The sequence below is a fragment of the Onychostoma macrolepis genome, chromosome 01 (assembly GCF_012432095.1).
Source record: "Onychostoma macrolepis isolate SWU-2019 chromosome 01, ASM1243209v1, whole genome shotgun sequence".
Lineage (NCBI taxonomy): Eukaryota > Metazoa > Chordata > Actinopteri > Cypriniformes > Cyprinidae > Onychostoma > Onychostoma macrolepis.
The window spans coordinates 31224235-31250874 of record NC_081155.1 but is presented as its reverse complement, the minus strand read 5'-3'; the positions used below and the strand labels follow the sequence as shown (position 1 = coordinate 31250874).

Genomic DNA, 26640 nt, shown 5'->3' with positions numbered 1-26640 from the left:
ACCGTAAATGTCAGAGAAGACGCGCCTTTACATTGACTTGTACAACTGGTGAAATAACCGCATCTGTATGTGTTAACAATGTAGGCAATTGCATAGCATACGTTTTTTACTTACCCCGCCTAAAAAAATGAATTGAATTTCAGGGTGATTTTAAATGTTTTAATGTCTTTTATGCTCACCAAGGCTGCGTTCATTTAATCAAAAATGCAGTGCAAATAGTAGTAATATTGAGAAATAGTATTAACATTTGAAATAGAATCTTTTGTATTGTAAATTTATGTAAATTTACTATCAATTTAATACATATTTACTGAAAAAAATGCACACACACACACACACACACGCAGTGGCCCCAAACATTTGAATGATAGTATATCATGGTTTCTGCAAAAATATTAAGTAGCACAACTGTTGATCATTAATAAGATTTTTTTTTTTTTTAGCATCAGATCAGCATTAATGATAGAATGAGTTCTAAAGGATCGTGTGACACTGATGTACTGATGCTAAAAATGTAGCTATCACGGAAATAAATTACATTTTAAAATATACAATAGAAAACAGTTGAAGTGTAATATCATTTCACAATGTTAGTGTTTTTATGTATTTTTGAGCACATAAATGCAGCCTTGGTGATCAACAGATTTCATTAAAACATTTAAAAACTGTAATGTTTCCAAACTTCTATTATGTATCAAGGATATATAATAGTATTCCTAAGACATGGGACAAAACAGGTTAACAGAATTATAGATGTATTTTTAGATAAATGTGTTAAAAATGTTCAAACAAGCTATTCGTTTACATTTTGGTGTAATCCTACACTTGTTATATATTTAAATAAATAAATAAATACACACACACTTATTTTATCTTGTATTTTTCCCTGTGTACTGGAGGTTTCATCAAGACAAATTCCTCGTTCGTGTTGGCATGCTTGCTATTAAATCTCTTTCTGTTTCAGATTTTTTTTATCCATGTAGTTGTCTATCAGTACAACAAGCTGGAGTCATGCAGTTTCCATCCACTAGAGGCGCTGCAGTATTTTTTCTTCTCCGCTGAGAGTTGTTCGTCTGGTTTTGTTCATACTTTCCTTCCTCTAGTAAAACTTGTAAACAGTGGATTTGTCGTAGGTGTCTTGTGAACGGGTCACAGCAGAATGCCAAAGAAAAAGAAAAACGGACTGAGTCCCTCTCGAGCCCCGTTGTATGCGGCTGAATACGGGAGCGGATCCGAGAGTCGAGCACACGGGGCAAACGGACCTTTTGTGACCCGGCCGGACTCATCATATGATAACTTTGGATCCACGCAGTTCAGGAGCGGTCAGCTGGAATTTCAAAGCAGAAACGAAATGATCCAGAGCATGCAGGAGATGTTTTCACATCTGGATCCAGAAGTCATTTACATGGTGCTCTCAGAAGCAGATTTTAAAGGTAAGAGTAAATGGCCACCACTGGCTGTAATTTTAGAAGGTGTCTGATTCAATTTAGTTGTGGGAACAGACAGCACACAATCCAATAAGATACTATATAATCAACGATTGTATTTATAACGTTAGATCGTTTGTTACTATGACCTGTAGGAAAACCTATCAGAAGCTGATCGATTTGTTTTGGAACATGGTAGCTGGTTTCTGTGTGGTCTTCACTTGGTGCAAGATGGTCATTAGCTGTCTGACCAACTACAATGTTTCAAAGCCAGCTTTCCCATCTTCACCCGGTATGGCCAACTACCAGCAGGTTTGTTAATGGTCAGAGATGGCTAAAGATCAGCTTGGACCCTCTAATGGCCATGTTAGGCCATCTTAGACCACCTAGAAACCAGCTACATATACCAAAGCACCACCTTCACCTAGATTCACGTAGTTACTTATTGTTATTATTATAATTATATAAATATTTCAAATTTTGGAAGTTGACGTTGTCATGACGTATGATATGATTATGTTAAAATGAAAAATGACATGACATACAAGTCTGGGATAATTAAGATTTTTGAATGTTTTTGTAAGACATATGTTTACCCAGGTTACATTTATTTGATCAGAAATACATTACAAACAGTAATTTTGGGAAGTATTATTAACTAAAATAACTTTCTGTTTTAATGTATTTTAAAATTTAATTCCTGTATTTGCAAAACTGATTTTTTTTTCTTGCGTCTTAATTGTCAGATCCTTCAGAAATCATTCTGATATGCTGATTTGGTGCTAAATTTTTATCAATTATTATTGGTGCGCTATTATTAATTAATTGTTTCAGTATTTTCTGACTAATTAAAATGTTAAAAGCAACAGAATTTATTTGAAATGGAAATCTTTTTAACATTACAGACGTGCTGAAAGTATAAAATAATTTTTCATCCTTATGCATTCCCAAACTTTTAAACAGTTTCTACAAATAATATTTTCAGAAGCAAAAACTATTCTCACTATTGATAATAATAATCAGGAATATTATTATTTCTTGCACACCAAATCAGCTTATAAGAATTTCTGAAGGATCATGTGACACTACAGAGCAATGGCATTGTCATCACAAGAATAAATTACATTTTAAATATATATGTAAATAGAAAACATTTTTAATTGTGTTGATATTTCACAATGTCCTTAAATATTGCACATGTGCTGTTTTACAATATTCAAGTTTTTCTTGTTCATCTCTGCATTAGTGGACAATGCGATGGATTCCCTTTTGGAGCTGTCAGATGCTGCTGAGGTCATAGCTCCACCCCCTCCTCCTGTCTCAGGCTTTGAGCAGGCAGCCGCTCTCCTGGCAACAAACACCACTCAAGCAGATCCCCTCAGTGGAACGGCGCAGAGCTTCACCTTTGCAAACCAGCCTGCATCTCAAGCAGAGTTTAGTCCTACCGAAACACACCTGACAGAAGAGTTTGATGCTCTCATAGATAAGGAACTTCAAACATTGACGTCACAGCAGTCAAAAACTAGCTCGCATCCTCTGATGTCCTCCATACCGCTGTCTTCTCTGCCCCCTCCTTCTCAATCGATCCCTCTCTCCTCGCTGCCTTTTACACCCCAGACTCAGCTTCCAGCTCCTCCAACTTTACCAGAGCAGGCTGAGCAGGCCTCTTACTCTGACCCCGGGCTCAGTGAGGCCCGTGGCGGTAGTTCACCCATGAATGAATTAAGTTTTGGTGGGGTTCATATCCCTGAGACCAACACCTTATCTCTTGACTTTAGTCACCTAACGCTGGAGGCCAGCTCTACTGAACCACGGCCCTCAGCCTTCCAGGTTTACCGTAGACCTGACCAACTCCGTAACCACGCAGTGGCAAAGCAGCATCAAGAAGCACTCCGCACTCCCGCCATGTTCTGGAACACTCAGGCTGCTGAGTTTCATCCTCACGCTGTGGGGCCAACCTTCATTACACCTGTCATTCCTAACCCCACACCTTGGAGCACTAATCCCATCACTGCTTCTCAGTGGTTGGCTCATGGACCTATCAGACAAGCACCTCTGAAACCTTCTGCGACTGTACCGGAGTCATGGACTCTGCCCCCCAGGAACAGACTCAGATTGGAAGGGCAGTTGTTGGTGTTACTTAGAGGGGCTCCTGGATCAGGCAAAACCACCCTTGCCAAGTAAGCAAGAAGACACATGTCTGGGATATGTGTTATTTTACTGAAAGAGAAGGAATAGCGTAAAAGGAAACCTCTTCTTTTTTGGTATTTTAAGTTCTGGAAGAAGAGAGGATAATGTCCTTATTTTTTTTTTTTAAACAATGTAGTCCATGAGAGCAGTTCATGACGTACAACATTCCGTTATGTAGAGGAAATAGATTTCCTTAGGGGGAAGTTATAATGACTTCTTGAGCATGGAGTTTGGGTCATTAAGATTAATTTAGATGGTGCTAAAAGAATTAGATGGATTGTCCTTTGGTAACGCTTCATGAGTAGGAAATATCCCATGTGATGGTGTAAAATTTTCTTATTTTTATAATTGTTGAAGCTTTTTTCATGGTACACGGTATTATCACAGTAATGTATTGCATTACAAAACAGGTTTGCAAGATAACAAGATAAACCTTGTTGTTTTAGTGAAGTTTCAGTGTACTTTTTAAATATCAGATTGGCCTTGGAAAATAACTTTTAAAAAAAGAACATTTAACAAACTAAATTTTACTTTAAATTAATAAAAAAAGTTGAATAAATAAACATTAAATAAATATTTGAGCCTCCTGTGGAGCAAAAAAGCAAAAGCTTATTTCATTTAGAATTTTTGGTATGCATACAGACTGTGAAAGCAATAATACATGACAATTATCAAAGTATGCTATAGCAAATACCAGCACATATATTGTAATTAGATTTTGAAATGAACTACAATGCCAGATAACCGTGCTCACTGCAGATATGGTAGGGAATGTTTGTAGATAAAGTGTATTAGTTTTTGTCTCTCTGTGTTGTTCAGTGCTATGTTGGCGCAGAACCCTGGAGGAGTTGTTTTAAGCACTGATGATTATTTTACTCGAAATGGACAGTACCATTTTGAGCCAAATTTACTAGGAGAGGCCCACGAGTGGAATCACCAGAGAGGTGAGTATTACAGGCCTGTTTAGCTCAAGCCAAAGCAAAATGTCAAGTGTACAATTATTTGTAGTTATTGCCCTGTGTTAAATTATTTGCATACCCATTGATTTCACAGTCTGATTTTGATGGTGATGTCTGCAGTTTGATTTATTTATTTTTTGAGATCTTTTCTTCAGAATTGACTACCTATACCAGTTTAGTATGCTGAAACAACAAATCAGCAATTTATATGCTAATTACTGTGAAATTGTACACTCTACAACTTAATGTCACTGTAAAAAATTAAATCAGCCTGACATGGCAACATTGGCTCAAACAGTAGTGTAAGTTTGGTGAGGGCCTACATGTTTGGATGTAAAATGGCAGACAAATTAAATGCTTCACGTTTAATCTTTATATAATCTTTCTTTGTGGTGATCAACATTTCAGCAAAAGAGGCTTTTGAAAAAGGACAGTCACCCATCATAATAGACAACACCAATATGCAATGTTGGGAGATGAAACCATACATTGCCATGGTAAGCAATTTATTTTGAAATGCGTAGTATGAAATAGGTCCAAGTTATTAATTTTCAATATCAGACAATGACCATATGTTTTTGTATTGTGAAAAATCATCTGTGGCTCTTCCAGGTTTAATTTCACAATTTGAACATTTTATTGTAATGCATATATCATGATACACAATTATAGGTTTAACTTTAGAATATGCCATACTTTACAGTGTACACAGATATGATCTGCAAACAGATTCATCCATTGTGCTGATTGTAGGCCTACTTTTTCTTTCTCCTAGGCACAGAAACACAGATATAAGGTGCTGTTTCGTGAGCCAGATACCTGGTGGAAAACTAAACCCAGAGAGCTGGAGAAGTATGTTAAACACAACCACAATCCAGAAATAACTATTGTTACTGCACATTTCTTACACAATCCATAAACATAACTAATTTTAGAACAGTTATCTTTAAACTGGTTTTCTTGGGAGTCTGAATGAGTTATCCTAAATATATGTAGAACTCATGCACAACTGTGATCCATTCCTTTTAAGTCATTTTACGATCACAAATGTTTGCAATTTTTGCCAACTCTCTGTGATGTTCCCTCTTTATAAAGGCGCACAAGGCATCAAGTAACAAAGGAGAAAATCCGACGCATATTAGAACGGTATGACCGATTTGTCTCTGTCCAGAGCATCATGAATTCACAAAGACCAGAACTAATGACAAGTGTTGTGGATTCGTCACAAACAGAGACTGAGCAACCCCAGTAAGTATATGCGTTATATTAATGTTACTTCACAGAATTTTTGTTGTGTTTTACTGTGTCACACTTTTAGTAATTATGAAAACACTGACTGTGAAGCCGTACGATTTCTTATGTATTTAAATAACAATATGTATTTCTCTCATTCCCTTCAGGCAATCTTTACACCCTGGCCTCAGTCATCCTGATCTTGTTGGTGACTCTGGGTTGAGCAAACTCAAAACAAACCTTTCCTCATCTTTCCCCGATGTGTCCTCTGTTAGCCAGACTTACAGTACCATATCTGCAGGTGAGGAAGAAGGTGAAATGGGCTCCTACAGTTCCAAGGAATCTGTCTTGTTCCATGAGAATATTCTGGAAGGGTTTGGAACTCCTCAGTCTGATCTTCTTGATACTGAAGGGTTAGACTTGGAGCTAGATGCCTGCCTTGTGGACACGGAAAAAGATTTGGGAAATTTGAGTAGCAGGACAACTGAAGAATTTGTAGTGTCAGCGCATGAAAAGTTTCTGGAGCCGCCTGTGGCATTTTCAGAGTCCATTGCTCAGCGTGTGAGGAGGGACAGAGTAAAAGATAGAAATGCGCTAGGAACTAGTGCCATTGATCAACCTGTGAACTTTGACCCCAGTGTTGACTCTCCAGCGCAAGATAAGGAGGAGGGATGTGAAGGCGAGACTCTTTCTGAAGACAAAGCAGTGCGGCCAGAGCTGTTGGATTTTGTTGGGGACTGGCCACTGGAATCTCAATGTCAGCGTGAAGGAAGACGTCAGAATTCAAAGAATAATACTGTTAAGAACACTGTTTTGGAATCCAGTGTTGTTGAACACAAAGATAACACTTCTGCTGATGAAGACAAACATTCTGATACTGATAATATGAATACAGTTGAATTTCAAAAACTTGTAGATCTACTGCAATGTGGAATAAACTCTTCTCCAGGTTTTTACCAGGGTCCAGCTCAAAGTAAAGAGACTACTCTGAATTCCCTTTCCTTTGGTGGAAAAGAGGGTAACATGAACCTGGAGACTGTGGTTTGGCCTGAACTTCCTGACTGTGTGCTGGAGAGAACGTTCTCGGAGTGCACTGACCCATGCAAGGATTACTCTAATTCAAGTCCATCAAAACAGAGAGCAGACCCAACTGAGCAGTCTAATCAGGTGTCTGCTGAGAAGAACACACAGGATGAGGTTGAGCAGGAGGACAATGTGTTGTCAGAAGATAAATGCAGATTGAGCCCAAATGTCCAAGAAACTCTGTGCTCAAAGGTTGCCGTAGACTCAGAGAGCAGTATGGAAAGACGAAGAGGGCTTAGCCGAAGAGTGGGGAAATCTTGTAAACTGGCTCTCACCTTCACCAATCAAAGCCCTTCATCACCTTGCTCACAATCTCCAGTTGTTTCACATCTGCATCCTGATCTTACACCTACAGAGCAGCCACCTTCATTGCCTGTGGAGTCATGTTCCAGTGCCTCAACCCAGACACAACCTCAGGACTTTGCCTTGCTTTGGCGAATTGACCAGAAGAAATGTTCTGTATTAGACTCTGATTTATCTAGTTGTGGTGTGTTTGTTTTGGAGGGAAACTCTTCGCATTTCACGCCAAAAACAAGTGAACAGGAGTCTGCCTGCCAGCAGGGAGTGCCATACCGTGTGGTCCATGAGAAGAGTTCTCAGGTAGAAGAGAATGACTTTAGAGAATCTAACTCTAAAAAGCAAAACCTTGAGATTCTGAGCCGCCATTTCAGACGTGTCTCCATTGATATTCTGGAAGACCTTTATGAGAAGTGCCATCAAGATATCGAGTGGACAACCAACTTGTTACTAGATTCCGGAGAACGACTGTATAAAGAAAATGATGAGGGAGATGATGATTTGGTTCCTGTGGAAGAGTCATGTAAATCATCTATAGAACCATCAGAAACTGTGATGGGCTCAGAAAGTGTCCAGGCTAGACCTGTATTGTCTGATGACTCCAGCAACGGTTCAGGAAGTAGCATCAGTCTCAAGTCCCAAGAAACTAACCTTAGTGACGTTAGCCAAGCTGATGATGATTGGACTCCGGGTCAAAGTTCACAAAGTGAAGCTGAAGGATCTGATGAGGCAAGCATGACAAAGGAGAAATGTGAGCCCAAAACTTCCTTTGGAGCATTAAAACAGCCGACAGAAGGCACTGAAGTACAACTGGAGGTTATGGCAGCTAATGAGCAACAGACAGACAACACAGGTCAGCAAGTTCCAGTTCAGGAAGAGGCATTAATGACAGAAGGTGAGAAAGTTCAATGCCTGGAGGAAGCATTGAAGGAATGGAGTGAAGAGGAGGCAGGAGAGAAGGAAAAGGAGGATGATGAGACAAGAGCAGAGGTGAATGCCATAACGCAGTCACTGCTGTGTCAGATTGACGAAATGGAGCGCGAAGAGAGGAAGGAACGAGAAAGGGAAAGAAAGAGAACTGCACAGGGGGGGAGGGAGCCAAGCTCAATGGATATTCAAACCTTGGAGCTGAAACTTCCAACTGAACTTGCATTGCAGCTCACTGAGCTTTTTGGACCTGTTGGGGTCAGTCCAGGTAATAAAACATCTGATCAATATGTCAAATAAATCATTCAGTTATTAATTTAGTGAATCGAGTCAGTTGTTCCAGTGACATCAAGTGGCGACCCAAAACAATACCAAACCCGTAACGCATATTCAATGTAGTGTGGGTCTATATTTTCAAACCTTGAGTAGTTTTGTTTATTGTTTTTTTAATGATTCCCTAATTTGGCTACCTTCTACCAAGTGACAGATAAATTTGCTACAAAATACTGTAAAATTTGATTGGACTCACAGTCACAACAGATATTTGGAAGTGTTTTCTCTCCTTTTAAAAGTTTCATTTTCATGAAGCATTGTTTTTTCCTTACTGTAGGGGTGTGCGATATTGGAAAAAAAATGATATCTCGATATTTTTTGGGATTTTTTCGATAACGATAATTAGACAATATTTTGCGCAGTGTGTTATTGTGCTGATATCTGACTACCGTGGACATCTGCGGTTTTTGATATTCTTCATATTCTGTGTGGTCAGTTCACATCAGTGATAGAAATTAATCTTTTCATATAAGTTTAAATTCATTTGTACCTTTTATGGGCAATTTTACCTTTAATAAAGCCATTTTTTTTTCTAAAAGTGTGCATCTTTTGAATAAAATTGTTACATTTAGCTGTTACTAAACAAATGAAACCAGTATCAACAAAATTAATCTTTGCAGAAGTTGCATTTGAAGTGGCATTTAGATGTATTTACACACTGTTTAATGCAGCTCAGAGGGACTAAAACCTGCAGTTACAAATGCATAATGTTTTGATATTTTAAACTTAAAACATTGAATACTGATATTTCAGATTATTTTAAAATAAAAAGACACTTTGAATATGAAATTAAAACTGCCAGCAGGTGGCAGCAAGTCACTGTTAACAAGTGAGTCATTGCAACTGAACCGAATCATTTAAATGGTTGATTCATTCAGGAACAAAACAACATTGTCATGTTACTCAGAGACGCAAAACAGTGCTGTAGCTGTTTGGAATTATTTTTTGTTGGTGAAATGGAGCAAAAACAGGCAATATGGTGTCTAAAACGTAAGTCTCTTAATATTAACTTATTGTTTATTGAACTGTTGTATACAATCAATATCACATTTGTAATCATGCTTATTTTTGAAGAAAAACGCACTCTTCATGTGATTTTAACCATATGAAATGCATTTTCTGCCCCCATATCTTGAATTTTGTGATCATTCTTAATGCATTTTATTAGACTGAATCATGCACTGAAAGAACACACTCTAAGTGCGCATGCGCCCTAGTCTAGACTTCATCACGTAATGTAAGCGTGCACTCCGTAGATGTTCTATGTGGTTTTTGCAAAATACACATTGCACAAATTGCACATCGTTAAAACAACAATTACGATATTATCGCTGACGATATATATCGCACAACCCTACCTTGCTGTCTGCAATCCTGTTTGAACAGAACTGAGAACCACTGCATTAAACTATTGTGTTCCGTGAAGGCTAAAGCCCATTAAAAAGTAATAGTTCAGCTTAAAAATAGTGCAACAGATAAAAAAAAAAACTGATTCTAGTTTTGTTTTAATACAGTAATGTGAAAAGCTCTTACTTGGAAATGAGTAACCACATCAATCTTCATTTACACTCATTTAAAATCTCTTTGAACTCCATATGGTTGCAGGTGCCTTTTCATCAGATGACTGTGCAGTGCAGATAGACCTGAATTTGGCCAAACTGCTGCACCAGAAATGGAAGGAGACTATCCAAGTGAGTTCAGACTTTTTTCCCTATGTTTACAGTGTTTAGATATTAACCTTCAAAAAACAACATAGGTTGTTTAATGTGACTGATTCTGAATTTATGTAAAACTTACCTAGTGTCTATTGTCTTTGGCAGGAGAAGCACAGACAGGCAGCTCTGTCCTATCAGCTAATGCAAGAGAGTGAGACAGCTTATCCTCTCAATACACACAAACACAAATTGATTACAGATGTACACCATATACTAACCAGTAGTGAGACAATAAAGCATTGAGAGAGAAATCACATCTTCTTGGGTGGCTATGCTGGGCAGTCAGACCAAGAGTGAAATCTTAATGGTCCACTATTTTGTTCCATCTGTCTCAAACATCAGTATTTCACTTTCAGTGAGGTGCCTTTTCTTTCTTTCTTTCTTTCTTTCTTTCTTTCTTTCTTTCTTTCTTTCTTTCTCTTTCTCTCTCTCTTTCTTTCTTTAGGTCCCATTTTATATTAGGTGGCATTAACTACTGTGTACTTACATCAAAAAATAAGTACAATGTACTTATGTGTTCATATTGCAAAACACTTTTGCTGCTATTGAGGTGGGATACGAGTAAGGTTAGGGACAGGTTTGGTGGTATGTGTAGGTTTAAGGGATGGGTCAACAGTGTAATTATAATGTTATTACAAAAGAAAAATTACAGATGTAATTGCATGCAAGTACTTTTAAAGTTATAAGTACAATGTATAAACATGTATGTACACTAAGTATACTGTATCAAATTATTAATTAAAATGTATGTACATAGTAGTTAATATATAAAGTGTGACCCTTTCTTTCTACATATACAAAATGAAGTCATCCTAAATCCTTTATAAGCTGTTTTTTTTATTTTAATGTAAAACTATTTTATTTTTATATTTATATGCCTTTTTATTGTTTTCTACTAATAAACAATCAGTAATCAAAATTGCAGAGACAAAATTTATATAATATAAAAAATATATATACAGGTGCATCTCAATAAATTAGAATTTCGTGGAAAAGTTCATTTATTTCAGTAATTCAACTCAAATTGTGAAACTAGTGTATTAAATAAATTCAGTGCACACAGACTGAAGTAGTTTAAGTCTTTGGTTCTTTTAACTGTGATGATTTTGGCTCACATTTAACAAAAACCCACCAATTCACTATCTCAACAAATTAGAATATGGTGACATGCCAATCAGCTAATCAACTCAAAACACCTGCAAAAGTTTCCTGAGCCTTCAAAATGGTCTCTCAGTTTGGTTCACTAGGCTACACAATCATGGGGAAGACTGCTGATCTGACAGTTGTCCAGAAGACAATCACTGACACCCTTCACAAGGAGGGTAAGCCACAAACTTTCATTGCCAAAGAAGCTGGCTGTTCACAGAGTGCTGTATCCAAGCATGTTAACAGAAAGTTGAGTGGAAGGAAAAAGTGTGGAAGAAAAAGATGCACAACCAACCGAGAGAACCACAGCCTTATGAGGATTGTCAAGCAAAATCGATTCAAGAATTTGGGTGAACTTCACAAGGAATAGACTGAGGCTGGGGTCAAGGCATCAAGAGCCACCACACACAGACGTGTCAAGGAATTTGGCTACAGTTGTCGTATTCCTCTTGTTAAGCCACTCCTGAACCACAGACAACGTCAGAGGCGTCTTACCTGGGCTAAGGAGAAGAAGAACTGGACTGTTGCCCAGTGGTCCAAAGTCCTCTTTTCAGATGAGAGCAAGTTTTGTATTTCATTTGGAAACCAAGGTCCTAGAGTCTGGAGGAAGGGTGGAGAAGCTCATAGCCCAAGTTGCTTGAAGTCCAGTGTTAAGTTTCCACAGTCTGTGATGATTTGGGGTGCAATGTCATCTGGTGGTGTTGGTCCATTGTGTTTTTTGAAAACCAAAGTCACCCGTTTACCAAGAAATTTTGGAGCACTTCATGCTTCCTTCTGCTGACCAGCTTTTTAAAGATGCTGATTTCATTTTCCAGCAGGATTTGGCACCTGCCCACACTGCCAAAAGCACCAAAAGTTGGTTAAATGACCATGGTGTTGGTGTGCTTGACTGGCCAGCAAACTCACCAGACCTGAACCCCATAGAGAATCTATGGGGTATTGTCAAGAGGAAAATGAGAAACAAGAGACCAAAAAATGCAGATGAGCCGAAGGCCACTGTCAAAGAAACCTGGGCTTCCATGCCACTTCAGCAGTGCCACAAACTGATCACCTCCATGCCACGCCGAATTGAGGCAGCAATTAAAGCAAAAGGAGCCCCTACCAAGTATTGAGTACATATACAGTGAATGAACATATTTTCCAGGAGGCCAACAATTTACTAAAAAATTTTTTTTTATTGGTCTTATGAAGTATTCTAATTTGTTGAGATAGTGAATTGGCGAGTTTTTGTTAAATGTGAGCCAAAATCATCACAATTAAAAGAACCAAAGACTTAAACTACTTCAGTCTATGTGCATTGAATTTATTTAATACACGAGTTTCACAATTTGAGTTGAATTACTGAAATAAATGAACTTTTCCACAACATTCTAATTTATTGAGATGCACCTGTATGTGGGAGAGGGGTGCAAAGAGGTGTTTGATGTAAGTGACTGTTCATGGCACCCTGGGGACACTAGTGTGCAAAACTGGGGATAGAACTATTTATGCATTTGTTAATCAAAATTAGTTAATAGTTAAAGTGCAATTTTTCTTCAATTGATTGTCAAATGTTTTTTTTACATTTTTATATGCTTTGTTGGAAACCTCTGAGGTGGGAAAGGCCAAAAGAAGAGAATACAGACATTTTTAATTTTTAAAAACTACATGCTTTTAAAAAAAAAATATGTTAATGATACTTTATCTAACATATCTAATAGTTCTCACAACAAAAACAAGGGATGGATTTGTGTCTCTAATGATTTTAAAAATGTCATGAGACACCAAAGTGTTCCCAATTTGTGAAAACTGCTCTATACTGGAAATAATTTTTCTCTGTTTCTGGTCTTTGCTCCCCATCTCACTTTGTGTCTCCATGGTAACGAAGGTCCTGTCCACTGGGGTGAATTGCAGGGAAGCAAAACCAGACTGAGGGACCAATTAGGTTTGCATGAAGAAATTCCTTTTATGGATCACTGGAGTGCATCCTGTGCTCCTGTCTCACTGAGGGACATCATGATCGAAGAGCAGGTGATGCAAGACAGCATGGAGAAGGTAATAGTCACACATAGAAAACAAATAATTACTGCCTAGAACTTTGAAAGAAAGTAGTGAAAATTAGCTATGTGTGGGTTTTAGTCCAGGTCAAGTCGGAGGGACCTGGATAAGAAAGACGGTGCAACCAAGCTGAAGGAGAACCAGCTGTTTTCCATGTTTCCCACCATAGACCGACATTTTCTCAGGGACATCTTCAGAGATCACAAGTAAGAATATGATACACAGTGGTAGACTATATATATATATATATATATATATATATGTATATGTATGTGTCTGTGTGTGTAGAATTGTTGGATAAAGGTGCTTTTGTTGTGATAGTGTTATTTTCTCCTCCTTTCCTCCTCTAATCTTGATTTCTTGGTTAAGCCTTTTTTTACATTTTAATTTTTAAAATATGCCCTGAAGAATTGTGCAATTGTAGACAAAGAATTATTAAGAAATCAGAAAGAACCTTAAAGGAAATGTCTCTTGACCATCTACTTATTTGTTCAGCTACTCTCTGGAGCAGACCGAACAGTTTTTGCATACTCTGCTTGATGACGGGCCTGTCAAAAATGTAGTGGCGCCTGAACCTTCCCCTCAACGTAATGGTGCGCACAGAACTTCGAGCAAAGAGCGGGTGAGCTAGTTGTAACCATATAGCATACTGAAATGACACAAAAACCCTGTGTTGACGCTTTTTTCGTCTCACTCACTCAGAGATGGAAATCGAGAGATGAGGTGGTAGAAGCTGCTCAATTCCAGGATTCGGAGGATCCAGAATATGAGGACTTCCGTACAGAGGCAACACTGCAGAGACATCAGCAGATAGAGTGTTTTAACAAGGCAGCTGAAGCTCATCGACAAGGACGAAAGGATGTGGCTAGTTTCTACGCACAACAGGTTCAAGAGATGAATATTATAATGTGTGCTGAAAAACTGATAGAGAAACAAAAGAATAGTTTAGAGACAAACACCAAATTTTAAACGTTTTTAACAGTGTCTGGTGACAAACTATGTGTCTGTCCACACTGAACTGCTGCGCTGCAAGACAGATGGGTGGGTCTACCCAGTACAAACTCACAGAAATAGTGCGAAACAATGCCAGACACTTTTCAGCAGCCTTGCTTCCAGAAGCATTTTCACTTTCATTTTTCTTATAGTAATTTTTTTTAAATCCTTTGTTTAACAGTTATAAGCTATGAATCAAACCAATCAACTAGCAAAATTATACCAAAAGACAAAGGTACAAGAATATGTTCCTTAACAGCTTTAATGAGGGAAAAAAACTACAGTCCCATAAAGCATTGTGAATGACAGTGAAATTAAAAACAATGGTAAAATATGAAAGTATTGACTAAAAGATGCTGGATGCTGTATATCGTGATTCTCCTGATTTCTTTGCAGAACCATGGGTAATTGTATATTTTTCACTAAGAAGCCATCAGCTCACATTATTTCTTTAAATAACTTATTTTTTAATAATCATATTTACGAGTGGACTGTTAACCATGATTATTTAAAGAAATAATGTGGGCTGATGGTATAAAAAATAGTCTTATAGATCACTGTAGGTCTATCTTTAAAGTTATAGTTAAAAATCAGTTCATCTATAGAGAAAATGAATGGGATTTTTACTTCCGTAACCTGATTGTTGCATTCTATAGAAATCAAAATGTTTGCAAGTTCAAAATCAGGAATTGCTAATTCATAAACTGGAGAATTACTGATTTCTCCTGATTTCTAGTTATCTTTGGCCATTCCAGGGATTTTCAGAGTTTCTATTGAATGAAGTACTCATTCCATGAAGCAGTTTAAATAATGTAGAAAAATAAAAGTTTTTGTATCACATCTTACTTGAACTTTCAGGACACTTACTGTTGAGCTTTTTTCCCCCTATGTCTGTTAGCTTTTTAAAAAAATGCATGCAGAATGCAGTGCTGTTCTTGGATGAGAACTCTTACTTAAAAAGTTTCCATGTCCAATTTTGTGTACATGCTTAGGGTCACATGCATGGGGACAAGATGCGTGAAGCGAATCACAGAGCAGCCATGCAGATATTCCAGAGAGTGAATGCTTCACTCCTGCCTCAGAATATTCTAGATCTCCATGGACTGCATGTGGATGAGGCCCTTCATCATCTTAGTCAGGTTCTCACAGACAAGAATTTAGGTAAGTGAACTACAAACATACATGCATAAAAATAAAAAATTAATTAAGTTTTTCTATTGAATACAGCAGATGTACAGGTTTTGGTGTGTTGGATAATTTTTTTGATTTCAGAGTCTGGCATTATCTTGAATGGATGTTTTTTTTTTTTTTTTGGTAGAATTCAGTCAGGGTTTGTGCCAGCCTCAGCTGTCAATCATCACAGGAAGAGGCAATCGCAGCCAAGGGGGAGTGGCACGCCTCAGGCCTGCTGTACTAGACTACCTCAAAAATCATCACTACAGGTATGCTAACTGTATTCAGTGTTTTTGAAATATTAATTTTATACACAGTGGTGGCCAAAATTTTTAGAGCACTAGTATTTTCACCAGATAAAAAATGGTTTTAAGTAAGTTATTTCTGTCTTTTGCTGTAGTGTGTCAGTAGGAAATATCAGTTTACATTTCCAAACATTCATTGTGCGATTAATTGTAACAATCCAGTGAGATTTCTGTCTGACAACAGCCAGTGCTCCACATAGAGATCTGATCTCATCATCATCCAGAAACAGAACAAAAACTGAGACAGACTAAATCCAGAAGAACTGTGGCAACATCTCCAAGATGCTTCAAGAAACCTACCTGCAAAGCTACAGTACTGTTAAACGTTTCAGGCACGTGTGTAAAAATGCTGTAAAATGAGGATGCTGTCAAAAATAATGTCATAAATAGATTTCCTTTATCAATTAACTTCTATTAACTAAATTAAATCAACATTTGGTGTGAGCATCCTTTGCGTTTAAAGCAGCTTTTGCACTAGGTGCACTTGCGCATAGTTTTTCAGGTAGTTTTGCAGGTATGTTTCTTAAAGCGTCTTGGAGACATTGCCACAGTTCTTCTGGATTTAGTCTGTCTCCGTTTGTTCTGTGTCTTCATGTCATTCCAGACAGACTGGATGATGATGAGATCAGATCTGTGTGGAGCACTGGCTGTTGTCAGGCTCCTTGTGCAAACAAAAATCTCACTGGACTACTACAATTAATGACAAAATCAATGTTTGGAAATGTAAACTGATATTTCCTACTGACACACTACAGCAAAAGATAGAAAAAACTGACTTAAAACCATTTTTTAGCGGGTGAAAATACTAACGAGCTAATAATATTGGCCACCACTGTATGCATTAGAAAAATTCAACAATTAAGGTAAAACAATTAAAAATGTATATAATGTATTTAAGGTTAAGGAAATTTGAAATTAGATTTTGCATAACCAGTTGTCATTATGTGTACATTTTGTAATTTCTTTACCATCGTTTCTTTTTGTCTTTCTCACAGTTTTACTGAGCCTAAGACTGGATTGGTGCTGGTCACACTTCATAAAGAGCTGCTACAGTGAAGCATTTAATTTTAGATTTCTCACTACACTGTGTCTTCTCTGCAGATTAATAGTGCCAGTAATTATATTGTTATTTTGTCTTTTAACTACATACACCATTTTCATGTCTTTCTGTAATTGTGCAAGAGTTAATCCAAGTCATAAAAAAATCAAGGTACTACATATTTACACAGTGTTTTATATTGCATTGACCTGTGCATACATATTTTTCTTTATTGAATGTTTATTGATGCTTCCTTATCCCACTTCCTAATTGTAATCACTACAATTTTACGTAATGAGATTTTTTTTGTTTTTGGCCTTTTGTAACTATATATATATAATGGTCTCACATTTTTCATAACCGGACCATATAGGAGAAAACGTGGGTTGTTATTCAGGTACTTGTTTGATATTTTATTTTATTTTTATTGGACATTTTTTTTGATCCATACTTTTGGTTTATTAGCGTAACGTCAGTTTTACAAGACCTTGGATGTTGTGTATGGAAATGGGGATGTCATAGGATGGCTTATTCTCTTCAGTGTTGGTATATATAGAGATATGTTAATAGAGTTTCTGGAAATATAAATGCTGATCCTCAGTCAGCTTTGCATTTTAGTTTGATTGTGAGCAGCTTGGACAGATCCTCGATCAGAATTGAACATTTTATGTTGCTATGCTGTGCTAGTATTTGACTTTTAGCTCAGCTTTGGTTTTTATATTTCTAGTTGAAAATGTTGATACCACACATATTTTATAGACATCTTAATGCTGCTATGCAAATCACAATTGTTATGTGTAAGAATTTGTCCTGAAAAAATATTTTTGTGAAATTGTATATTTTGAACCTCAAAAGATTTTATATGTAAAGTTTTGTTTTATTTTTGTTAGAAATTATGGTTGGGAAAAACTGAAGAGAAGAATAAAGTCTTAATATTTACAATCTTTGATTCTTTGGGTGAAATTTAAATGTTATGTAATTAGCACAGCTCTAGGGGTTAGCGTAGCATATGCTTGTAGCTCAAAATCACAGCCGAACATTTTCTGCATCCTCGTGTCTCTTTCTCTACATTTCCCCTTTAATCAGTAGAAACCGTTGGTGGGGAAAATATAACTCAGCATGTTGAACGCTCAGTAGCTGACGTTTGTTTCAATAAGTAAAGGTCAGATTCCTCCATGATGAAAGTGGCAGCTGTTGAAGTGAGTGCAATGCACTTCCTCTCCATCAGAGGGCGACACTTGACTCACCGAATTACTTCGTGCCATCTGAAATTGAATATAAGGCTTTATTAAACAAACAATTTGTTTGCTGTATTGATAAGAAATGTTTAATGCCCTTCAAAATTGTCATTGCAAATTTGAATAGTTTGAATTGCTACCCTTTGTTTGTTTATCAGTGGTAAACACAAATTCGAAGTCCAAGACAAAACTATCATGCTTGAATTACATGCCCTTTTATAATCTATACAAGCGCTCTGATATTGTGGTAGGCCTAAATATTATTTTTCACTTAAACTTAAACTTCATGTTTTGTTTGGGATCTGAGAGGCTCTTGGGCTGTTTAAATACCATACTGTCTGACAGTCCTCTCTTAAATGTGACTACTTAGTGATAAAATAATTTAAACTGAAAATAAGAATTAATTTCAAAACTACTAAAATGACTTCTATGCTGACAGCACTGTGGTCCCAGGGACCCCAAACAAAGAACAAACAGTAAATCTCATCAGGACATGAGAGCTGATGTAGGGCTGGATCTTGTTCTTGTTTGTATCTTTGCTGCATTACCTGCATTAGTTTCATGTACGAGGTCTTGACTGCAGAAGAAGCAAGACTCAACACCGTAGATGTGCTGAGAACGTCACAGCGGAAGCTTAGAAGAGATTTGATGTACGATTTTACAGAGAAAAGAGCCCAGCCTCGCATTTCACTTCCCTCTACTAAAGGATGCAACATATGCTCTGTCTGTGAAGGCATATATTTTCTCTCCGTGCTTAAGAGTATTTGAATTTCCTGAGTTTAATAGTATGCAGCTTTTGACAGAGTTCTGACCTTTTCTTAATGCTTAATTAAAATTACATAAAATAACACGCTAAATTGAGTTTTATGTGAACTTGTGAATCTCACAGTTGAAGAGTTCAAAGAGGTGAGTTGCTTTCTTCTTTATTAATACATGTATTAATATTATGCTTTAGTTTAAAACTGTGAATCCGTTTTTATAAATATATAAATGTATTTTCTATCTATAAAATTATTTAATCTGCATAAATTGATCAACAATCTAAACAATCTAACACTTGCCTGGTGTTTATTATTTGTAAGGTTCTTAACCAGTTTAAATTTAAATGAATTATTTTTAAATTGATTGAAATTGAGATTTTGACATTACATTTTTTATGTCTTTAAAAAATGAAAAGCATTTCTTGTTCCCTGGTTTAATATAACGTGGTTAACAAAGGCTTCATTAAATAAATAGTTTGATACTTTTTGTTAACATATCTAATTTTTTATTTACCAAACATTTTTTGATGAACAAAAATCTAAAAAAGTATTTTAATCTATATTTTTATTATACCTTACAGTGTTTAGAGTCACAACAGTGTGTCTGCTCCATCACCGAACGTATTGTAATCCTCTAAATTTAGATAATTTTTTCAATACTTGTAATATTTCTTTCAAGAAGCACACTAGACTTTAAGAATCCTGATGTGTTTCAGCTGTTGATGAAGATATAATTACTGGAGTCATTTTAAAATACGGTATTTTCTATATTGGCACAGAAATGTATCTAAACCATAGAGACTAATAAATACTTGCCAGATTATTCTTATTCTTAAAAGTAATCTGTCTGATAATGTCGAAAAGTGTTTTCAGACAGAATATATTACAACCATTTGGCCTTTTGTGGTATTAACTGGAGCAGCTGTTTGAATCATCAGTACTTTCCTCTCATGACAGCCATGTAGGCCTAGGAAGTGTAAGCCATTGCCATTTCGAGAATCATCTATAAGGTTATGTTATGTCAAAACATCTTTACCAGCACTGGCCCAAAACAATATGCTGTGGTATTTGTGTTAAACAGCATTTTTTAGAACACTCATAACCAAAAATTCTTAAATTCGACTTTAGTCGATAGCAGGGCCGTTGTCAACGGGAAGCGTTGTCCCAGGCCTCATAATGAGAGAGGTCTATTGTGGTCTGTAGTATAGCGGGACATTGTACTATATTTCACATCTATGAAAAATGAGGAGAAAGTGAAAAATTGAGTGATTGCCTATTGCATGATATTGCATGAAGGTATATTTAGCACAAAAATGAAAATGAAAAAATGACAGAATTCTCACATCGTTTCAATCTTGTATCACTTTCTTTATTTTTTGGAACACAAAGGAATGTATTTTTAATAACGTTGCAGTCGATACAACATCTGACCCCATAGACTGTCACTGTATGACCCAAAAAAAAAAAAAAAAAAAATAGAATGAGACACATTTCAAAATAGTTTATTTTGTGTTCCACATAAAGAAAGAGAATAATACAGGTTTGGAATGACACTGAGTAAAATTATCATTTCTTTAAATATACAACACATTAGATTACATATAAATCTAATCTCATAGTATGAAAACATTTCTTGGTGTTTTGTGATTGCATAATAGTAATTTAACTCCTTTATTCTTTCAATTAAGCAGGAGTCAGAGAGAGTACAACGGTCAAACGAAAGATACGGCTGGGTGACTTCTCACTTCTGGATTTCTGTCTTAAATATCTCTAATGGTACATAATGAGTTCCTAAACCTTCACTGGAATACAGAGCCGAAGAGTAAATCACCACGTCACAAGACGAAGAGTGTGAAGACTTCAGAATGCTGTTTAAAGTGCAGGGTTTTTACTCTTAGACCTCATAATTCTGCAGACTTGAAATTACAACGATGACTTCATCTGTTGGACACCGCTGATATATTTTTTAGAAGCATTAGACTGTACTTTACAATAACTACAACACCAGAGACAGAAGGATGAATGGGTTGACAGAGACCTCAGTGAAATGCGTACTGGTCGGGGACTGTGCAGTGGGTAAAACTGCACTTCTTGTACGATTCACTTCTGAAACTTTCCCAGACAGCTACAGACCGACTGTCTATGAAAACACTGGCGTTGATGTTTTCATGGATGGAATCCAGATCAGTTTGGGACTGTGGGATACAGCGGGACATGATACATTCCGCCAAATCCGGCCCATGTCCTATCAGCAGGCCGATGTGGTTTTGCTATGTTATTCGGTGGCAAATCCAAATTCGTTAAGTAATTTGCGGCATAAATGGATCGCTGAAGTGAGGGAATTTCTTCCAAAAGTACCTGTGCTGGTTGTTGCCACACAGACAGACCATCGTGAGATGGGCCCGTATCGTACTAACTGCACGTCGGCCTCCGAGGGCAAACAGGTGGCACAGGAGATCCGTGCCAAGGGATATCTGGAATGCTCAGCTCTCAGCAATCGTGGTGTGCAACAGGTTTTTGAGTGTGCTGTTCGGACGGCTGTTAATCGGGCACGAAGAGGGACAAGGCGGAGACTGATGGACCTTAACCCCTGTAAAATCTCCTGATGATTTTAATAGAGGGATGTTGTTTAATTCTCATCACTAAGACAAAATTGTTTCTCACACACAAAGTATCTGAAGCCTCAACAAAGACTTCTTAACACTGATGTCTTAATACGGTTTACTTAAAAGACTTGTTTGACTGTTAGACTGTCTTCTAGTCAGGTTCTGAAATCTGATCATGTATTAGACACATTACAGACATTGAACAGGTATTTATTCGGTCCCACTTTATTCCCTTAGCAATCCTGGAAAATTTAACTAAGCACAAAATATACCACGGGCAGTACATTGGAACGCTAACAGGTTATATTAGCTGGGCTTAACTACTATGTACTTACATGTAAATTCATAATTTGATACAATGCACTTACTGTGTACATGCATGTTTTTACATTGTACTTACATTTTACATCTGTAATTAATTTCTGTAATTACATTTATAATTACACTGTTGTCCCATCCCTTACACCTTAACCCACCCTTAAACCTACCCATACCACTTAACCTGTCCCTAACCTTACCCGAATCCCACCTCAATAGCAGCAAAAGTGTTTTGCAATACATTATGAACACAATAAGTACATTGTACTTATTTTATGATAGTAGTTAAGGCCACCTAATATAAAGTGGGACCATTTATTCATTAAACAGTTGTGTCCATGTTAATTTTATGAATCTAAAATGATCGATCAAAGGATTTTACATAACTTTTAAAAGACGTGCATCTTTTATTGCACTGCTACATGTATTGGAAAATGTAAATTTTTAGATTGTAGTTCTTCAAGTTCAGTTTTAAATTTCATTCTTGTGAATCGAAACAGACTCTTAAAACTGACTCTTAGTCTGCTGGTTCCTCTCCTACACCTGTGATCATGTAAAATAAGAATTCATATCATAATGTGACAATGAGATCACCTTCTGTAATCTTAAATATAGATGGTGATTAAATCACTTTGGTTATGTATTTTTGATTTGCTGACAATGCTTTTTTTGTGACATGTTGTTTAGGGAGCTTAAAGCTAAAATAAGGATTTCAGTCGTGAAGTTCTTATGAAGTCACTTAAATAAGTTGTTGTTTTAATAAAAAAGAGTTTGGCTGTTACTTTGCTAATGCATCTGTGTGGTTTGTCATGCACAGCGAACCGTGGAAAATGTGTTTACATGTTCTGCCAAACTGAACATAAGGCATGCGTTTATAAAAATAAAAAATTACTTTGAAAAAGAGGTTTTCAAACTTATCAATGCCAAGAAATCCTAAATATGACAATCCCATTTGAAGGACCGCCTTCCTAAAACATAAATTTAAATAATTAAGAATGATTTTTACTATATGAGAAAAAATAGAGATATAAAAATAGTGATTTAAAAATTAAAAAATAATTATTATAAATAAATGATGTTATCTGGAAAATATTATTGTTTGAAATGTTTATTAATGAGTTAAATTTATTTGTACAGCATTTTTTTTTACAATAAACTTTTCTTTTTTTTTTTACTCTTAATTCCGCTGAAATTTTCTGCGGCCCACATGGCCCCTTCTGGAGGCCCCTTGGGGGTCCCCAGACCTCATTTTGAATGCGCCTTGCTAAAAACAGTTTAACTAGAGATTATTCCACACTATTCAATTTGACAAACAACAGTACATTTTTGAAGATGCCTTATACATAGACTTGTCTTTTGAAAATCTTTTAAAATACTGGTAAATTGGACCTCTATTATAAATTAGTTACTGCCATCATAATCATTAATGACAAAATATCTGCACAGAAAAATAACCAAGCCGTTTCTTACCTTATTTGATGTAAAACGTTCTGTTTAAATATAGATCAGTAGGCTATATGGCCTTTTACAAATAAATCATTGTAACGGGAATTATCTCTTCTGTTGTTATGCGATAAATATCATCTGAGATAGTCTTAACATACAGTCCGTTTGCAAGCCACGGGTTAAGCGCTTTTTTCACACCAGATATAATATGTAATACATTATACATAATGTCTTCTCCATTACGATTCTGCATACCTGTACATGCAGGACATAAAGTAAGAATGATATTTATAACCATTCTGAAACACTCTATTCTGAGGTTCCAGGTTTGGTTGTCAGTGTGAGTGTGAGAGTGAAGTGTGTGCTAGTGTCTGGTTAGAATGAACACGAAGAGAATAGAGACAGAGTTCACATTGTTCGAGCTGATCTCTACTTAAGCTTCAACAGTACTGTACAATACTCTTCAGACCTTCTTGATTATGATTGTATATTTTACGTCAGATATTTTCAGATTTGCAGTGTATCACAGCAGACTGACAATTTGCTTGTCCAGCAAACTGATTGCGCCTTGTTTGGGAACAATTTAAAACAGGTCATGTGAATAAGGCTTGATGCATAGAAGAGATCTTAGGAAAATGCACAGAATACAGTTATTTATGTAGTCTCTGACATTTTGAGACTTCGTGCTATATTCCTAGACAGCAGAATGTTTTAAAAAATTGTCGTCAAATTAACACACAGACAAAATGAAAAAACAAAGGAGATGCGTGCTACTACTCTCACTACATAAAAGGAAGAGTCGGTAGAGGAGAAGAAGAAGACAGAGTAACAGAAAGAAGGAGTATATGTTATGTGGTTTATGGAGACGAGGTGATGTAGGCCGGTGCTTTTGGAGAAGAGTTCAGACCCTGAAACCACATCCCAGCAGGAGAACGTCTCTCTCTGAACTCACTGAAACCACGTTGTGCTTCGTGGCTCCCTAGAAAAAAGTTGTAACTGAAATGTAAATACGATGTGAATCTCTTTTCGAAATGTTTTATAAGTCAAGGTATTCCTGTGCTATCAGAAATATTTTGTACCTCTAAAAATCAACTTAAAATGAGTGTGTAGTTTAAAGAACCTTTGCTTTTGAGATGAATGAACAAATGAATGGTGGCATTAGGTAATATAGTCAACAGGATTGTATTCAAACTGCAATATGCCTATATATATATATGTATATATATATATATATATATATATATATATATTGTGCATACAAAAAAAAGAAAGAAAAAAAAAAGAAAGACACTGGGGTCCAGTGTTATTTTGGACTTCAATAACTTTAACTGTACATACAAAAACAGTTGAGACATTTTACTAAGTATCTTTTTTATATATATTCCTTTTGTAATGACTTGAAAATGAACCCTTTTTGTGTGAAATGTCCCTTTAAAGATATAGGCTTTAATGTGTGTAAGAGAGACTGTTGGAGATGTTATACAGGTATAGCATATATATATATATATATATATATATATATATGCTATTTGGCCAATTTACAGAGTGCTGTGGTCTGCACAACACACTAAATCAATACACACACATATATACACATTCGTTCTATGCGACCCACCACACATTATGTTCTCTTTTTTTACAACAGGAAACACCTGCACTGTTCTCTTACCACATGAGCGCTCTGATACACATACACACACAATCCACCCATAAAGCATCAAAGCCTTGCACAATCACCTATTTATGACAGTTAAGCCAACATTTAAGAGATTGTGCATCACCAGATAAGTTACATATGCATTTAAACTCCAGCTGCTGAGGTGATGTTAAAATTGGCAAAAAACAAAACAAAAAAACAAACAAACAAACATTAGCAACAGGCAGAGATATTAAAAATCATCACTTAAACCTTTAGGATTTTCCACACTTTGTGTTGTCTAGCCAGTAGTGAGTCAGAGAGGAAGGATTGTGTAGGACAGGGAAGATACCCCTGAAAATGATACTGAGAGAACCTAATTTCAAAAAACACAAAGAGAATACAAATCCTGAGTCATTTTGAGTCATTATGTCATTTTATTGTGTAATTTTTTTTCTACACTTACCTGATCTGCTGCAGTGTAACATGAACAGGTAAGAGAGAACAATGGAAGAAAAAAAAAGATAATTACTTAAAACTGCTTTCTTTTTTAGAGAAATCTATTTAATCATCCCTGAGAATGATTGTCTGTACTGGAGCATTATGGGAAATGTAGTTCTGCAGCATAATATGTCGAAGTGCACTACAGGATATGAAACTCTCCTACGCTTGAGAAAGAAAGAGAAAGATAGAAAGACGCCTCGAGAAGAACCACTTCCTGTCTTTTTCCTGTCATCATTTCAGACCCTACAGTCATTGTGTGTGTATGTGCTTGTATTCCTGTGTAGGCGCTGGGAAATATGAGGGGGCTGTCTGACACAAGCTAAAGAGATTCAGTTACAAACAGCTCCTCAAAGGTGCTTAGAAATCTGTTACTTAAGTTACTTGTAAAATGATACTTAAATTATAACTCACTGATATTTTACACATCGGAAAAACATATCCCAAGATTTGACCTGTTACGAAACATCTACACTTTGAAATGGAATTTTCAAATATATATATATATATATATATATATATATATATATATATATATATATATATACATACATACAGGGATGGACAGTATTTATGATACATGTATTTCAAATACAATTTCAAATATAAAATAATATTTTGTAAGTTGTATTTGATAGGGTTGATGAAAATGGCTTAATATTTTGTATCAAAATACTTTAGTGTTTTGTATTTTGTAGTTTTAAAATACTGTAAAATATTTTGTAAGTCTACATGATGAATATATATATATATATATATATATATATATATAGAGAGAGAGAGAGAGAGAGAGAGAGAGAGACATAGAGAAAGTAGTTAATTTAATGTGTATCAGTTAATTTAATAAAACGTTCTGACAACAGTCACAATATGTTGATGCAATCTGTCACATGAATTGCAAAGAATGTATCTGTGATTTTTACAATTTAAAGCTTTTTTTATATATATATTTTATTTGTATTATTATCTATTACCTTGAAGATCAGATTTGAATGCTAGTTGTGTCATTATTTAACATTTTGACATGTGTATGACACTTTAATTTTGTTTTTTAATGGTTTTGACCCGTATTTAGTAACAAGCATGGAAAACACTTTATTTTTGAGAAAATACAAATGAATTTGTTCACCTGATTTATCTAAAAGAATTCTTTGATACATACATTTTCATTGTTTTATAGCCTGTTCTATCTCATGTAAAATATCAAAATTTGTGCACTATAACAATGTTAGTCTGAATAAATGTGGCACTTTAGTATTAGTTTAACATATACTTTT

At 36.0% G+C, this 26640-nt stretch overlaps 2 protein-coding genes across 3 annotated transcripts; both read left to right on the top strand.

The window, feature by feature from the left end:
- The first annotated feature begins 1049 nt into the window (after window positions 1–1049).
- Window positions 1050–17801, top strand: n4bp2 (NEDD4 binding protein 2). Its single transcript, XM_058783532.1, has 16 exons — window positions 1050–1433; window positions 2674–3607; window positions 4437–4561; window positions 4985–5073; window positions 5352–5428; window positions 5672–5824; window positions 5977–8384; window positions 10055–10140; window positions 10270–10315; window positions 13178–13344; window positions 13429–13553; window positions 13843–13969; window positions 14050–14232; window positions 15333–15501; window positions 15659–15782; window positions 16814–17801. The coding sequence occupies exons 1-16, from the start codon at window positions 1160–1162 to the stop codon at window positions 16872–16874; spliced, it is 5148 nt and encodes a 1715-aa protein (XP_058639515.1). The 5' UTR covers window positions 1050–1159; the 3' UTR covers window positions 16875–17801.
- A 976-nt stretch (window positions 17802–18777) lies between these two features.
- On the top strand, window positions 18778–22561 carry rhoh (ras homolog family member H). 2 transcript variants are annotated; one of them, XM_058782283.1, is made up of 2 exons: window positions 18778–19001; window positions 20548–22561. In XM_058782283.1, the coding sequence occupies exon 2, from the start codon at window positions 20875–20877 to the stop codon at window positions 21460–21462; it is 588 nt and encodes a 195-aa protein (XP_058638266.1). In that variant the 5' UTR covers window positions 18778–19001; window positions 20548–20874; the 3' UTR covers window positions 21463–22561. The 2 variants fall into 2 exon arrangements, with proteins under 2 accessions (XP_058638266.1, XP_058638257.1); XM_058782274.1 differs by having other exon boundaries at window positions 20545–22561.
- Window positions 22562–26640: the final 4079 nt, after the last annotated feature.

Excerpts from the sequence above, each read along its gene's own strand:
- n4bp2 (XM_058783532.1), top strand. The coding sequence starts at position 1,160 with ATGCCAAAGAAAAAGAAAAACGGACTGAGTCCCTCTCGAGCCCCGTTG. Across the intron at positions 4,562-4,984 it reads CGAGTGGAATCACCAGAGAG|CAAAAGAGGCTTTTGAAAAA; the intron begins GTGAGTATTACA and ends TCAACATTTCAG. Across the intron at positions 5,074-5,351 it reads TGAAACCATACATTGCCATG|GCACAGAAACACAGATATAA; the intron begins GTAAGCAATTTA and ends TCTTTCTCCTAG.
- rhoh (XM_058782283.1), top strand. The coding sequence starts at position 20,875 with ATGAATGGGTTGACAGAGACCTCAGTGAAATGCGTACTGGTCGGGGAC.